Source organism: Apis mellifera, linkage group LG10 (assembly GCF_003254395.2).
Source record: "Apis mellifera strain DH4 linkage group LG10, Amel_HAv3.1, whole genome shotgun sequence".
In the NCBI taxonomy this organism is placed as follows: domain Eukaryota; kingdom Metazoa; phylum Arthropoda; class Insecta; order Hymenoptera; family Apidae; genus Apis; species Apis mellifera.
In genome coordinates, this window is record NC_037647.1 from 9,491,050 (window position 1) to 9,504,285 (window position 13,236).

Genomic DNA, 13,236 nt, shown 5'->3' on the forward strand with positions numbered 1-13,236 from the left:
TAAATGTTTCTATTTTTGTATCATTTGTTTTTTCAATAGGTGGAAGTGCTTTTTTTGATTCGTCAATTATTTCTTTAAAATTATTTGCAATATCAGACGTTTTAAAACGACATGCAAAAAGAGTAGGTTCTATTTCTCCTTCACTATAATCAGCAGCATTCCATATCCATGTTCTTTCATCTTTTGAATTTAATTCAAAATTTGGAAGTACGAAATGATTTAAACATAATTTTAATATTTGTTCTCGTCTCATTACTAATCTCAGCTTGCCCGTTTCGTTATGTCGTAATAATTTTATATCTCCTATACCACGTTCTTTCCATTCATTTGCAGGTTTATTATATCTAAATAATTTTGCTCTATGACTATAAAGAACTTCTTCTTCTTCTTCGCCTGTTTTTACTTCGATTTTATCTGGTAATGGAATTGTTGGTGAAAAATGAATATCATCATTTTCCACTACTTCCTCCTCGCTATTTTCTTCGCCACCAGATTTTGTTGGAGATGACTTAGTCACAAAATTGAATCCAAACGATTTTCCTGGTGTACCAAAAACAAATTTTGCATTTGATGCATCTGTTTTTGCATCAGATTTTGTAGCTACTAAAGATGCAGATTTAGAAACATCATTAGAAGTAGGTAAACGAAATGAAAATACATTTGTACCTTTTTTAGTCGTATCTTGCGGAATACCAAAAGTAAACGTAGATGTAATACCAGAAGAATTTGAATTTATCTGAAAACCATCAATTTTTGGTTTTGGTGGAAGAGACGGATCTTTTGGTGAATCACATGTGACACAATAATTACTTTCAGCTGCATTAAATATATTACAACATTTACATTTCCATGAACCAGTAGATGGTTTAGACATTTGCGAAAGAGATATTTGATTAGAAGGAATGCTTGAAATAATCGATTCATCAGATTCAGAAAAACGTGATTTTTCGCAAGCTATACATTTTACATCTGATACATTATTTCTTATGTAGCAACCATTACATTCCCATGAACCTTCTGGTGGTTTGAACATTTCAGATAAAGAATTCTCTGATTTGTGTGTTTGTACAACTTGAATAGTTTCTAGTTTTGTCAAATTTTCAGCGATAATACAATCTTTTACCATCTTTTGTTGGTTACTGGTAATTATATTATAAAATTGAGATGCCTGATTAGAAGTTTTAAATGTTGCTGCAAACATTCCTGTTTTATTATCTGATCCACAATGCATATTCCAATTGACTACCGTACTGTTACTTTTGTAAGTAAATGACATTTTAGCAAAAACATTATAATTATAAAAAATTTTTAAATTATTTTCGTCTACCATTAATAAACGAATTTTATTTGTTTTTGAATTCCATAAAATTTTCATTTGTCCAATAGCTCTATTTTCCCATTGTTTATTATCATTGTTATAATATTGAAGACTAATTTTTGCATTAAATAAAACTTCTTCATATTCAGTTTGTAAAGCAGATTTCTCTGTATCTTGAATACCAGCAATAGTAGATGTTGAAACACTTGCACCTGGTGCAGGAGCATGAGGTCTTCTAAGTGAAAATTGAGAAGTATTAGCAGAAATATTTTCATTAGTACCAGCAGTATTGTTGGGTTGAGAAGACGAAATCGATGTGCTATGAATACTACTTGGTACTGTTGATACTGTTGTAGTTGTAGCTGATTGTAAAGGTGTATTTGTTTTTGTAAATGAAAATGTAAATTGTGATGTGGTTATTGTTCCTATGGTCGTGCTTTTTTGTGTTGTAGTTATAAAGTTTTCTGCATTTGTAACAGTTTTGTTAAATGTAAAACCAGCAAAAGGACTAATTTCTGATTTGGTAGAAATTTTTGAAGATTCTGTAGTAATTGCTTTTTGAATAATTGGTGTTGACGAAAATGAAAATCCACCAATAACTGTTGGAGTTATATTATTTTGTAATTTTTCTGATATAATAGAATCTGTAGATGCAGTCACATCAATAGGTTTTTGAATAGTTTGTCCAGAAATAAATAATGGCGTTTGTTCTATAATTTTCTGTTCTGATTTTATTTTTTCTGTTTTTTTACTTATTGCAATATTATCTTTATTTGATATTTTATCAACATTTTCAATTTTTACTTTTTCAAAAGTAAGACTTGCTTTAGCTTTATCAAAATGTTCCTTGAAGGAAATACCTTCTTCCACAGTTTTGAATCTAATACAAAACTTCTCTAATTTTAATTCCCCATCTGCAAAGTCATGTGCAACCCAAAACCACGCCTTTTCATTATTTGATTTAGCAGTTAATTCCATATCTGGTACAAGGTAATGATTTGCACATACTTTTAATACTTGTTCCCTGCGCATAAGTAAACGAACTTTTCCTTCTTCGTTCTTTAATAGTTTAACATTACCTATACCACGTTCTTTCCATTCATTATCTACAAAACGATAAAGTTTAGCTCTTGCACAAAATAGTGTTTCTTGCCCTTCTTCTCCAGTAGTAACTTTAATTTCTGCAGGTAATGGTATAACAGGAACAAAATCTGGTATTGGATCATGTTCATGATCTGAACTATTTGAAGATCCAGTTGAACAAATGGTAGTGTTTTGTTTTGATGTTTCTGATGTAGAAAGATTTGCTGGAGTAGTTGTAAAAGTATTTGATAAAGGTGGTAAGTTTACTGTTGTTGGTATAGTGGCTTGGGAAGGCATAGAAATTTGATAACAATGTGGAGCAGATTGTTCTGTAGTGACTGGTGTAGAAGAACTTCCTTGTCTGAAATGTGGAGGAATTGTTACACTAAGTGTTGGTTGTACAATTGGTACTGTAGTTGGAAGAGTATCAGAAGTGGTAATGGCAACATTGACTGGTGGAATTTTATTTACAGGAGCATCTTTTATGGTTGACTCTGGTTTAGATGTTTCTAGTTTTTGCAATGGAATTTGCAATGGTTGATTTGTTGGTGGCATAAACAAACTTTGTTGAAGAATATTTTCAGGTATTTTTGATCTTGTATTAGGATATAAAACTGGCATTGAATAAATATTTGGAGGATATAAAGAAGGAATAGCTTGCGCATTTGGATCATTAAATGACATTCCTGTTGGATAATATCCTTGAAAAGTAGCTGAAGGATATACTAAATGAGAATATGGGTGTCTATGAGAAGATTGAAACATATTTCCAGATATTGAAGATGCACCTGATTGATTTGCATTGTAATTCAAATCATTATAATCATCTTCACTTAAAATACATAAATCTTCTTCTAAATTGGGATTAACATTAACTGTTTGAGTGCGTTGTTTCTGAATTTCTTTTCGTAATTCTGTCATTTCTTTTGCAAGTCTTTCCACTATTTCCATTACCGTTTTATTTAATTCTAATATAGTTTTAGTTTGCTCTGCTATTGATTGTATCATATTATCTTTTGAATGAATCATTTGATTTATGGCACGAATCTGAGCATCAAGTCTTTCGGGACTTGGACGTGCTTCAGAACGATTCCGTGATAAATCCAATATATCTTGATGTTGTAGTTTATAAGGAGTACTAGATTGTTTTGGTGTACGATGAATATTTTTTTGTGGCGTACTCAAAACATTAACTGAAGTATTTAATCCCGTTAATGTTGGTAATGCTATTTTTGTAACTGCTTGATCAACAGCACTATGAGCAGATGAATAACTTTCATCCGACATACCATCGCACTCATTTCTACTTAAATCACCTCGTGATAGATCTGGATCAATTCTTTTCAATTTATTTTCAATATCGGCAATATATGTAGAAAGTTCAGAATTCAAAGGATGTTTTGGATTTGTTTCTGGACTACGTAAGCGATCCAATGTTAAATAGAAACATTCCCTTGCTTTTGAAAGCATAATTATATGTTGTGATCTCATTTCAGATGTTAAATTTTCCTTAGCTATAGAACTTATAATTTCATCTGCAAGTTTTTCATACATTTGACCTTGTTGAAATGATGCTTCTGGACACTTCAATGCTTGTAGAGCATTTATCGCTTTTTCATATTGTTTGCTACGAACAAATCGTTGAGCTAAAAGTAATTTACCTTCTTCTAAAGCTTTAATTAATTCTGCATTATTCATATCTTTTCCTTGATAATTAAAAAATTTGGAATTAGTTACACGAATAACTTGATTATTTTGTAATCTTTCGAGAAGCGGAATTGCAGCTGACCAATACATTTCAGATCGTGCTTCTAAATATGGTATATCACTATTTTCTTGATTTATTTCTTTTAATGTTTCTGCCCTATGATGAAATATTCTTGCTAAATGAACTAAAAGAACAGGATGTAATCCATGATTTCCTAAACAACGAACTACTTCTAAACCTCTTTGTAGTTCTAATCTTAATTCTCCAAGATCATCATCAAGTGGTTTTTGTTTATCCATAGAATATACTTTATAAGCATATGACCACCACTGTTCTTGTGCGCAAGTACAAAGTGTATTAGTAAGATCTGCTGGCAATGTAGGTAATTTTTCAGGATTTAAAAGTCCACCATGTTGTTCTTCAATTATTGAAGAAGTGCAGATAGCAGCATTTAAAAATGCATCAATATCAAGACGACTTAAACTATCAGGAGCTGCTTGATGCAAATTGTAAACAGAAAATTGTAATTCATAAAAAACATGTGATGTTTGATTTGGATGAAGCCCATTATTTTTATTTTGTGAACCTTGAGGCCGAGCTCTTAAACCAAGCCAAACTTGATGATGTAATGAATCTGGCCATGCTTCTTCGGATATTTCATCAAATCGTTTTAATTCATTATATGAACATAGACGTAAAGGTGGATTTGAAATTAAAGAGTTTGTGAAAAATGATGTTTTTTTACCATCTTGATATAATCGTCCAATAAAAATTCTTTGATATATTCGTTCTCGCCATGAACTTGTACAAAATTTATCAATTTTATCTAGCAATTTTTTAGTATTATCTCGAGCATAATCTTGAAGTACATGACCAGCTTGGCTACACCTATATGATCCTTCTCTATACCATATATGTGTTTGATTCTTTAGTCTGTCTTTCAAATGCATAGTCCATACAGCAGTAGGATCTATAGGTGTTACATGTAATGCAGTCAATAAAAGAGGTCCACATAATCTTCCTGCTTCAGACCAACTGTCTTCTCCAGCTTTAATTTTTCGTAAAATTAAACATGCTAAATGAAAATGTAACTGACCCCACATATGTAATAACATGTGTTCAATAAAAGCAGGATGATTAGAAAAATTTTTTGATTTAAATTCAAATAAACTTTGATCAAAACTGCAATATAAAAAAATATTTTAATTCAATAATATTAAATACAGTAAATAAAATTCTTATCACATATATATACTTACTTAAATACTGCTTGTGTAACATCAGTTATACTTTTTTTAATAATGTTACCCTGTTCTTTAAGGCAAAGTGCTGCATATCTTTCTAACACCGAAATATAAAATATCCAAAATGTCCAATCTGATTGTTTACTTTCTTTACATTTCATAAGTAATTCACTTAATGATTGATACCAAATAATATTATTTCTGTGACTATGTGTTGCTTCTATTCCAGTAGCTTTATTATATGCATCTTCAAGTCTATGATTTCCTATATAATGCTTGAGTAACTTAACTTGTAAGTTCACATCTGTTTGTCTTACTGATAATTCAGCTAAAAATAATTTTGTTGAAACAAATAAATTTTATCAAATTATATGAAATAATATAAATCTAAAATGAAAAATGTATTACATACATATGATAAGTTTTTCTAAATCATCATCATTACCATTTGGTTTTTCTAAAGTTATTAATTTTTCCTTTAACTCAAAAACTATTGGATGATGTGGAAATTTTTTATCAGCTCTTTCTACTAAATGTTTTATTTTATCATTTGCTATATTGATATCCATATTTGACAATAGCTCACATACTGAAAAATATTATTTCAATAAAATATAAAATAAATATGAAATATTTAAAATAAATTATACCCTTTAAAAGAAGATCATCTTGCTTTGGTTCTAATTCAAGGGATATTTTATATTGTGTAAAGGCTGCTTCCTTTTGTCCCAAACCTTCAAGAGCTTGTCCTAATAATTTATGAGCTCCTGCAGATTTATCTCTTATTTCTAAATAATTAGAGACATACTTCTTTGCAGATTCATTGTCTCCAACTTGATAATATAACTTTGCAATATTATAACATCGAAGTTTTTTCTTGAAATTAAAATAAAAATCTCATACATATATAAAATTAATAATATAAATTTTTATATTATTAATTAATTTAATCATAAATATAAAAACAGAAATAAATGAAGATATGTTAGATATGTTAGTATAAATAAACATTATTATAATTATTATATATTATATTATATTATATTATATTATATTATATTATATTAAATAAATTAATATTAAATAAATATAATATAAAATATTTAATTATAAAATATTTTTTAAAGAAATATAAAATAAAAATTTGTTCTGCAAAATAATAATTTTTTTTCTATTTCAAACTGATAAAATATTCTTAAAAAACAGTTAAATTATTAGATAGAGGTTAATGCATGTGCATATATTTATTCTTTTCATAATCAAGTCAAGGTCTTTAATACTATACACTTTACATAAAATATAAATTTAAAAAAATAAAAAATTAATATGCATGTAAAATTCATTTAAAATAAAAATTATAATTTAAAAAAATTATTATATATAATATAAAAAATTAACAAAGATTATTTAGGTAATGTTTAATAATATGGATTTTTTTCTTGAAAAATAACCTTACCTCCTCTGAACTTTTAAGTTTAATAAAAATATCTTTCACGTGTCGATCAACATCTTTTTTCGATCGAAACATCTTTAGAAGGTAATAGAAAACGTTTTTTAATAATCACTAAAACAATTAATAAACAGTATTCAATTAAAATGAAATTAGAAATACCGTTATTTATAACGAACTCCACGATAAAACTTTCTCCCATAGTACAAATTGCTTTCAAACGGTCTGCATCCAAATCTGAAAACCCAAGTAAGTGCTGCCCTCTGATATGTTTTTAAATTATTTAAATATACCTTCACAATAAATATTTAAAATATCATAATTCCTTTCCAAAATTAAATAAAATATTTTAAATTTAATATATCTGTTTAAAATTGTTATTTATAAAAATCATTATTACATCACTTATCGCAATCAATATGAAGTTATTAACAAAATTTAAAATAGAAAACAGACAGCCAATATAAAAGTGGAAAATTGTGTAAAATTATATAAAATATAGTAGACAATGTTTATTTCTTCTGTTAATATAACGATTTTCAAAGAATATTTAATATGCATAGTTTATAATTTATATATATTTTGTTTACTTTTATAAAAACACAGAAGCAATGATGTTATAATTTTATAACATTTTATAAGAAAAACAAAAATTATAATAATACACAAAATGAATATAAATAAAATATTGTATAATTGCATTATCTTCATTTTTAAATTAATACAAATATTATACATAAAAAAAATATTTTTAAAATTATATGTAAAATATTTTATTCGAATTAAATACAAAAATAATGTAGATATATTATATCATAGTAAAAATTTTTTGGTAGTTTCTAAACCATATGATATGTATATTAATAGTAATAATCATGAAAAAAAAGTATGACAAAAATGTTTTTAAATTAAAAATAATATTTATTAGGTTTATAAATATTAAAATTTTTAGGATACACTGCAATTTGAATTAAAAAAAATTGTACCAAAATTAGTAAATCCAAAATTATTTCATGAATTTCATTTTGTACATAGATTAGATTATGTGACAAGTGGTGTAATATGTATTGCATTAAATAAAAAAGCAGCTCAAATTGCTTCTAATGCATTTGAAGCAAGAACAGCTAAAAAATTTTATTTAGCATTACTTCATGGACATATTGATGAACCTCATCTTATTATAAATAAAGCAATTGGTAATCAAATTAAGATAATATCTATTTAATTATTTATTTATTATTTATTACAACATTATTTTTTTAGGAATTGATATTAGAGAAAAGAAAGGAAATCATAAAATGTGTGTTAGTGATAGTATATTTTGTGAAAAACCGAAAAAATCTTATACAATACTTATGGTATTAGAAAGAGGTTTTAGAAATGGAAAACCAGCTACTAAAGTATTATTATGTCCTAGTACAGGTAGAAGACATCAACTAAGAGTACATTGTTCATACATTGGTCATACTGTAATTGGTGATTATACATATAGTGAACGAAAAGATATAGAACCTTACAGAACATTTTTACATTCCTTCAGGTATTATATATATATATATAGAAAAAGATATTAAAAAAATGTTTATTTTAAAATATATATAAATATTTATGTATTATTTATAAATATTTATTATTATTAATATATTATATTTTAAAATATTTTATTTTATAATTTTTTAAAGGTTGATAATAAATAATGACATTGAAAATTTAGATATAAGGAGTATGGATCCATTTGTAGCTTCTGATCCAAGAAATCAATGGTCTCCAACAAATATTGCTAGAATATTAGATGAAAATGTATTTTCTGATATATCGAAACTTATGCAATTAAACACAACATTAAAAATTTATTTCATTTTTTAATTTATTTTATTCAATCTAATGCTTTAATCCCACATCCTTGTATTTCAAATGGAATAATTAGTTCTGGTAAATTTGATGATAATTTAATGCAGGCATATCTCAAAGAATCTATTCTATAAAATTGAATAGAAGTAGTTATCATACTTAACCATGTTGTTCCTAATGTTGGTCGTACATTTAAATTATCATTAAGTACATTATTATATATATTTGTTGTTACCTATATATGTATAATTTTTGTAAAATATTTGTGCAATTATATTATTAATTATTATATAAATATATTTTTTTTTACCTGATTGATACAAACAACACAAATATTATTTTTGCATAACTTGTGTAATTGTTGTCCAATTATTCTTAAACTTTTTGCTCTATTATTAGATTCATCTTTCCAATCTTCTACTCTATATGGTGCAGCAATTGAATCTATAATTATTAATCCTATTTTTTGCACAGATATTAATGTTGGAATTCTATGAAGCAAACATATCTCCAATTCCTCCTATAAAAATAAAAAACTAAATATAATATTAACAATTGAATTAATTTAATAAATAATAATACTTACAATAGTAGAAATATGTTCTACAAATACCAAGTCACCATTTATTCCATGTTTTTTGGTAATTTCCAATTTTTGTATCAATTCTTGTAATCTTCTTGATGGAAATATAGATTCAGTACAAATATATATTGCACCTATATTAATTAAATATGTTTGAAAAAAAATATTTTTAAAAAATACTTATAATCTTATAAAGAATTCAATTTGTAAAATACCAGCAGCAAGACCACCCTCTGTTTTAGGTAATTGAACTGTTAAACATAATTGTAAAGCTAATTGTGTTTTTCCTGTACTTGCAGCTCCATAAATTTGTGTAATTCCACGATTAGTTATACCACCTTGAAGTAATGTATCAAATTTCGAACAACCAGTTGTAAGAAATTGTTCATATTCTTTTATTATTTTAGCATTAACTGATATGATAAATCAAAATGAATAACACATTTTATTAATATTATAATGTAAAAAATAATAAAATTTTAATACCAAAATAGTTTTCCATTATTTTTTTTTTATTTCAAAAACATTTCTTAGATTATTTTATTTTTTTAATAATATAAATACAGACTAAATATAGAATTAATCTATTACTTAATTCAGTGCATTTTTGTTATATACATATTCCGAGTGCTTCCGAACCGTTACCATTTTTGAGTCACATGCGATATTATCGATAAGAAAAATTGACATTTTCGATTAAATTTCTGCAAAAATTTTCGAAGAAATATGATTTTGTATTAGAATAATATAATATATGAATATGGAAATTGTAAAATTAATTAATGTACTTATTTTTTAAGCTGCTATATTAATTAGATTTTATTAATCATTAATATCAAATCATTATTATCATTAATATTATATAATTATTTTAAATAGTTTATTTCATATTTTGTCTGTGATATAAATTTAATTATCCATTCATTTAATTATTATTTAATTGTTTATAAATATAAAAAATTCTATTATAATTATAAACAAAATAGATGTTAAAAACAAAAAAAAAAGAAATTAAAACAAAATACATTTTTTAAATTATTTATATTATATACATATTTTATTTAATATATAATAAAATACAAGAATAGAATGTTCTTAATTTTATTAAAAATTGTAAGATAAACATATTTCTATTTTTTTATAATTTCTAATTTTTTATAATTAAAATATAAAACATCAAATTAATTATATATAATTTTATTGTATTTCAAATTTTTGAAAATATTTTCTAATAAAACTTAAATTATTTCTTTTTTAGTACTTTTTCTTTCCTTTTTTTAATATGCTTTTTTATTTTAGTTTTTCTTTTTTCAGCCTGTTGTTCTTTTACTGCTTTTTTTCGTGCCTATAATTAAATATATATTATAATTAAATATATGTTTCACATATGTATATAATATCACATATAAATATATTATATAAATAATTATATTATTTTACCTTTTTACTATCAGGACTCTCATGTCGAGGTCGAGCTGAATTAACAAACTTTGATTCATTTTGTATATCTTCTTCTTCACTATCTTCAGAGTTATTACTTTTTTCAGATAAATTATCTTTTTCTTCTATATTATTTATTTTTTTAGATCTTTCACTAAGAATTTCAGGAGTATCAATAGGTTTAGATAAATCTGACTTTAAACCAACAAGAGTTTTATATATCAAATCTTTTTTTCCAGTTTTTGCTAGTTTAATATCACGCTCAATATCAATCACCTAAACATTTTATTAAAATTATACTAATAAAATTTGATTAGAACTCTTATTATACTCTTGAACTTATTCATATATTTATTTAATACTTATTATAATTTAAACTTTTTTCAATATTATGAGTATGAATAGGCAGCTCTTATTAGACTACTTAAAAATATCCAAGTATTTAAATTTTGAAATTAAATTAGAATTATAAATTATTAAATAATTATTAAATATTTATAGTAAATAATTCAAATTTTTGAATAGTCAGAATAATATTTCAAGAAGCATTCTAAATTGAATGAATCTTTCAATATCCATTGATTTAAATAAATAATAAAAACTTTAAACTTGATATATATATATAAGATATTATATACTTTATGCATATACAATACTTAATAATATATATAATTATATATCTATAGCAATATATATATTTATATGTATTCAGAGATTCATTCAATTTAGAATGTATATACTTTTATATTACCTGACTTAAGTTTTGTGGAATATAAATTTCTTTAAATACTTGTTCTTCTATTTGCTGTTCAGGATCAATACATTGATCACTTTGCTGTGTTATTTGCTCTGATATTGTATCTAAATACTTATCCATATTTTCTTCAGTTATTGTTGGATCTGTTATAAAATCAAATAATGCCTTAACAGTCATCACAGCTACTTCATTTTTTTTAAAAAATTCTACAAAAAATTAAATCATATTGTTTATTAATTCTAAAATCTTTGAAACATCTTATATCATAATATTATCATAAAAAATTTTTATCATTAATTACCAGTTATATTTGTACAATCTTTTCTAAGAAATTCAAGTGCCATAGGATGATCATGTTCAACTGCTTGTGATACATCTATTATTATAATAGATCCATCATGATATAACATATTATATTCACTTAAATCAGCATGAACAAGTTTACATTTATTATATAGTTTCCACATTATTTCAATACATTCTCTATATAATTTTCTTGATTTAGAAGCAGTTAAAACAACATCTTTTAATTTTATTGATGGCCAACCATTAGTACCTATGAAATCCATTAATAGTACATGACTACGTAGTAAAATTGGTTTTGGAGCATTTACATCTCCTTGTTGAAGACGTATTAAATTTCTAAATTCTTTCTCTGCCCATGTTCGTACCATCTTTCGTGGATTATGACGACAATATCCATGACGAAAACGAAATTCTCCAGTAACATATTTATCTCTATCTTTAAAATGTAAAATTGATGTTTTATATATTTTTATTGCAAATTCTATTCCTGTTTTTGATATTGCATGATAAACATTAGCTTCTTTTCCAGTTGAAATACATCCATTAATTTCTGCAATTATACCCTGATTTAAAAATTTAAATAATATCATTCTTGTACGAGGATCTAAAACTTGTTCAACAGTTGCACGATCATGTTTATCTTTTGTTCTAAACCTATCTTTTTCCACATGCTTATCATTTGCAATAAGAAGATTTGTTGCATGTCCTGGTAAAATAGGACCTTCATATTTTTCAATATTAATTTTGTTAGCATAACGACGAAATAATTTATCTAATGGTTGATAATTAGTAATTTTATCAGATATATTTTGTACATTAATATTTTGTGTTTGAATATTTTTGATAATATTTTTTGTTCTATTTTGAACAAGATCTTCATTCCAACTAAAATCGTCATTATCTAAATTATCATTGTCATCATCTTCCTCTTTTTCATTATTTGAAATATATAATTTATGAATATTTTTGGATAGTTCACAATGAAATAATGGTTGTCCTTCACACATTTTTAATCTATAAGTAATATCATAGAATTAGAATTTGCATAAATCATTAAAGAAAATATAATTAATAATTTAATTATATTATAAATATATACATATATATATTTTATAAAATATTTTATAAAATATAAATATAAATTTTATAAAATATATATATGTATATATATACATATATACATATATATATATATATATATATATATATATATATATACTTTGTCTCGGTTTCATTAGTTTCACTGAATTGTTCTTCTTCCTCATTATATTCATGCATAGTAAAATTTTATTTCTTTATATTTACTTTATTTTAAAGATTAACAAATATATAAGAAAAAATACATATCATATTTTTTTAAACTATAGATTAAATTACGTTACATATTACTATTTATATATATTAAGGCGTATTTCAAATTATAAAAAATAAATTTACTTTAATATATATATTTTGTTATATACTATAACATATATATTTAAATATTATCCAAATAT

The 13,236-nt window shown here is 24.4% G+C and overlaps 4 protein-coding genes across 7 annotated transcripts in view; 1 reads left to right on the top strand and 3 right to left on the bottom strand.

The window, feature by feature from the left end:
• LOC726272 (RANBP2-like and GRIP domain-containing protein 5/6) overlaps positions 1–7,079 on the bottom strand; it is a 10,679-nt gene extending 3,600 nt beyond the window's left edge. Inside the window, exons 1-5 of one of the 3 annotated variants that reach the window (XR_001704353.2) lie at positions 6,810–7,079; positions 6,004–6,229; positions 5,766–5,942; positions 5,369–5,681; positions 1–5,291 (exon numbers count right to left, since the gene is read on the bottom strand). The exon at positions 1–5,291 is cut by the window's left edge and continues 1,155 nt beyond it. Coding sequence is in view for 2 of the 3 variants with exons in the window: in XM_006566041.3 (XP_006566104.2) it covers positions 1–5,291; positions 5,369–5,681; positions 5,766–5,942; positions 6,004–6,229; positions 6,810–6,881 (6,079 nt within the window). In the remaining variant the exon portion in view is untranslated. The remainder of the gene's footprint in view (positions 5,292–5,368; positions 5,682–5,765; positions 5,943–6,003; positions 6,230–6,809) is intronic. The other 2 variants (XM_006566042.3, XM_006566041.3) reach the window with 2 other exon arrangements.
• Positions 7,080–7,473: 394 nt separating this feature from the next.
• LOC100576531 (RNA pseudouridylate synthase domain-containing protein 1-like) lies at positions 7,474–8,673 on the top strand. Its single transcript, XM_026443331.1, has 4 exons — positions 7,474–7,689; positions 7,756–7,999; positions 8,067–8,343; positions 8,486–8,673. Exons 1-4 carry the CDS (start codon positions 7,474–7,476, stop codon positions 8,667–8,669), a joined length of 921 nt encoding a protein of 306 aa, XP_026299116.1. The 3' UTR covers positions 8,670–8,673.
• On the bottom strand, positions 8,581–9,798 carry LOC726326 (DNA repair protein XRCC3-like). 2 transcript variants are annotated; one of them, XM_016914268.2, is made up of 5 exons: positions 9,724–9,798; positions 9,453–9,650; positions 9,241–9,371; positions 8,965–9,174; positions 8,581–8,889 (listed from the first exon to the last, which is right to left on the bottom strand). In XM_016914268.2, the coding sequence occupies exons 1-5, from the start codon at positions 9,737–9,739 to the stop codon at positions 8,680–8,682; spliced, it is 765 nt and encodes a 254-aa protein (XP_016769757.1). In that variant the 5' UTR covers positions 9,740–9,798; the 3' UTR covers positions 8,581–8,679. The 2 variants fall into 2 exon arrangements, with proteins under 2 accessions (XP_016769757.1, XP_026299117.1); XM_026443332.1 differs by having other exon boundaries at positions 9,453–9,575; positions 9,724–9,774.
• Positions 9,799–10,475: 677 nt separating this feature from the next.
• Positions 10,476–13,115, bottom strand: LOC100576572 (serine/threonine-protein kinase RIO1). Its single transcript, XM_026443223.1, has 5 exons — positions 12,960–13,115; positions 11,736–12,754; positions 11,429–11,640; positions 10,678–10,953; positions 10,476–10,582 (listed from the first exon to the last, which is right to left on the bottom strand). Exons 1-5 carry the CDS (start codon positions 13,016–13,018, stop codon positions 10,481–10,483), a joined length of 1,668 nt encoding a protein of 555 aa, XP_026299008.1. The 5' UTR covers positions 13,019–13,115; the 3' UTR covers positions 10,476–10,480.
• Positions 13,116–13,236: the final 121 nt, after the last annotated feature.

What these genes read in the sequence shown, in the direction of transcription:
- LOC100576531 (XM_026443331.1), top strand. Translation starts at nt 7,474, where the DNA reads ATGAATATAAATAAAATATTGTATAATTGCATTATCTTCATTTTTAAA. An exon ending in TATTATAAATAAAGCAATTG is followed by an intron (nt 8,000 to 8,066) that starts GTAATCAAATTA and finishes TTATTTTTTTAG; the next exon opens with GAATTGATATTAGAGAAAAG. An exon ending in ACATTTTTACATTCCTTCAG is followed by an intron (nt 8,344 to 8,485) that starts GTATTATATATA and finishes AATTTTTTAAAG; the next exon opens with GTTGATAATAAATAATGACA.
- LOC726326 (XM_016914268.2), bottom strand. An exon ending in TAGAACATATTTCTACTATT is followed by an intron (nt 9,175 to 9,240) that starts GTAAGTATTATT and finishes TTATTTTTATAG; the next exon opens with GAGGAATTGGAGATATGTTT. An exon ending in GTGTTGTTTGTATCAATCAG is followed by an intron (nt 8,890 to 8,964) that starts GTAAAAAAAAAT and finishes ATACATATATAG; the next exon opens with GTAACAACAAATATATATAA.
- LOC100576572 (XM_026443223.1), bottom strand. Translation starts at nt 13,018, where the DNA reads ATGCATGAATATAATGAGGAAGAAGAACAATTCAGTGAAACTAATGAA. An exon ending in TTCCACAAAACTTAAGTCAG is followed by an intron (nt 10,954 to 11,428) that starts GTAATATAAAAG and finishes TAAAATGTTTAG; the next exon opens with GTGATTGATATTGAGCGTGA. An exon ending in AGAGTCCTGATAGTAAAAAG is followed by an intron (nt 10,583 to 10,677) that starts GTAAAATAATAT and finishes ATTTAATTATAG; the next exon opens with GCACGAAAAAAAGCAGTAAA.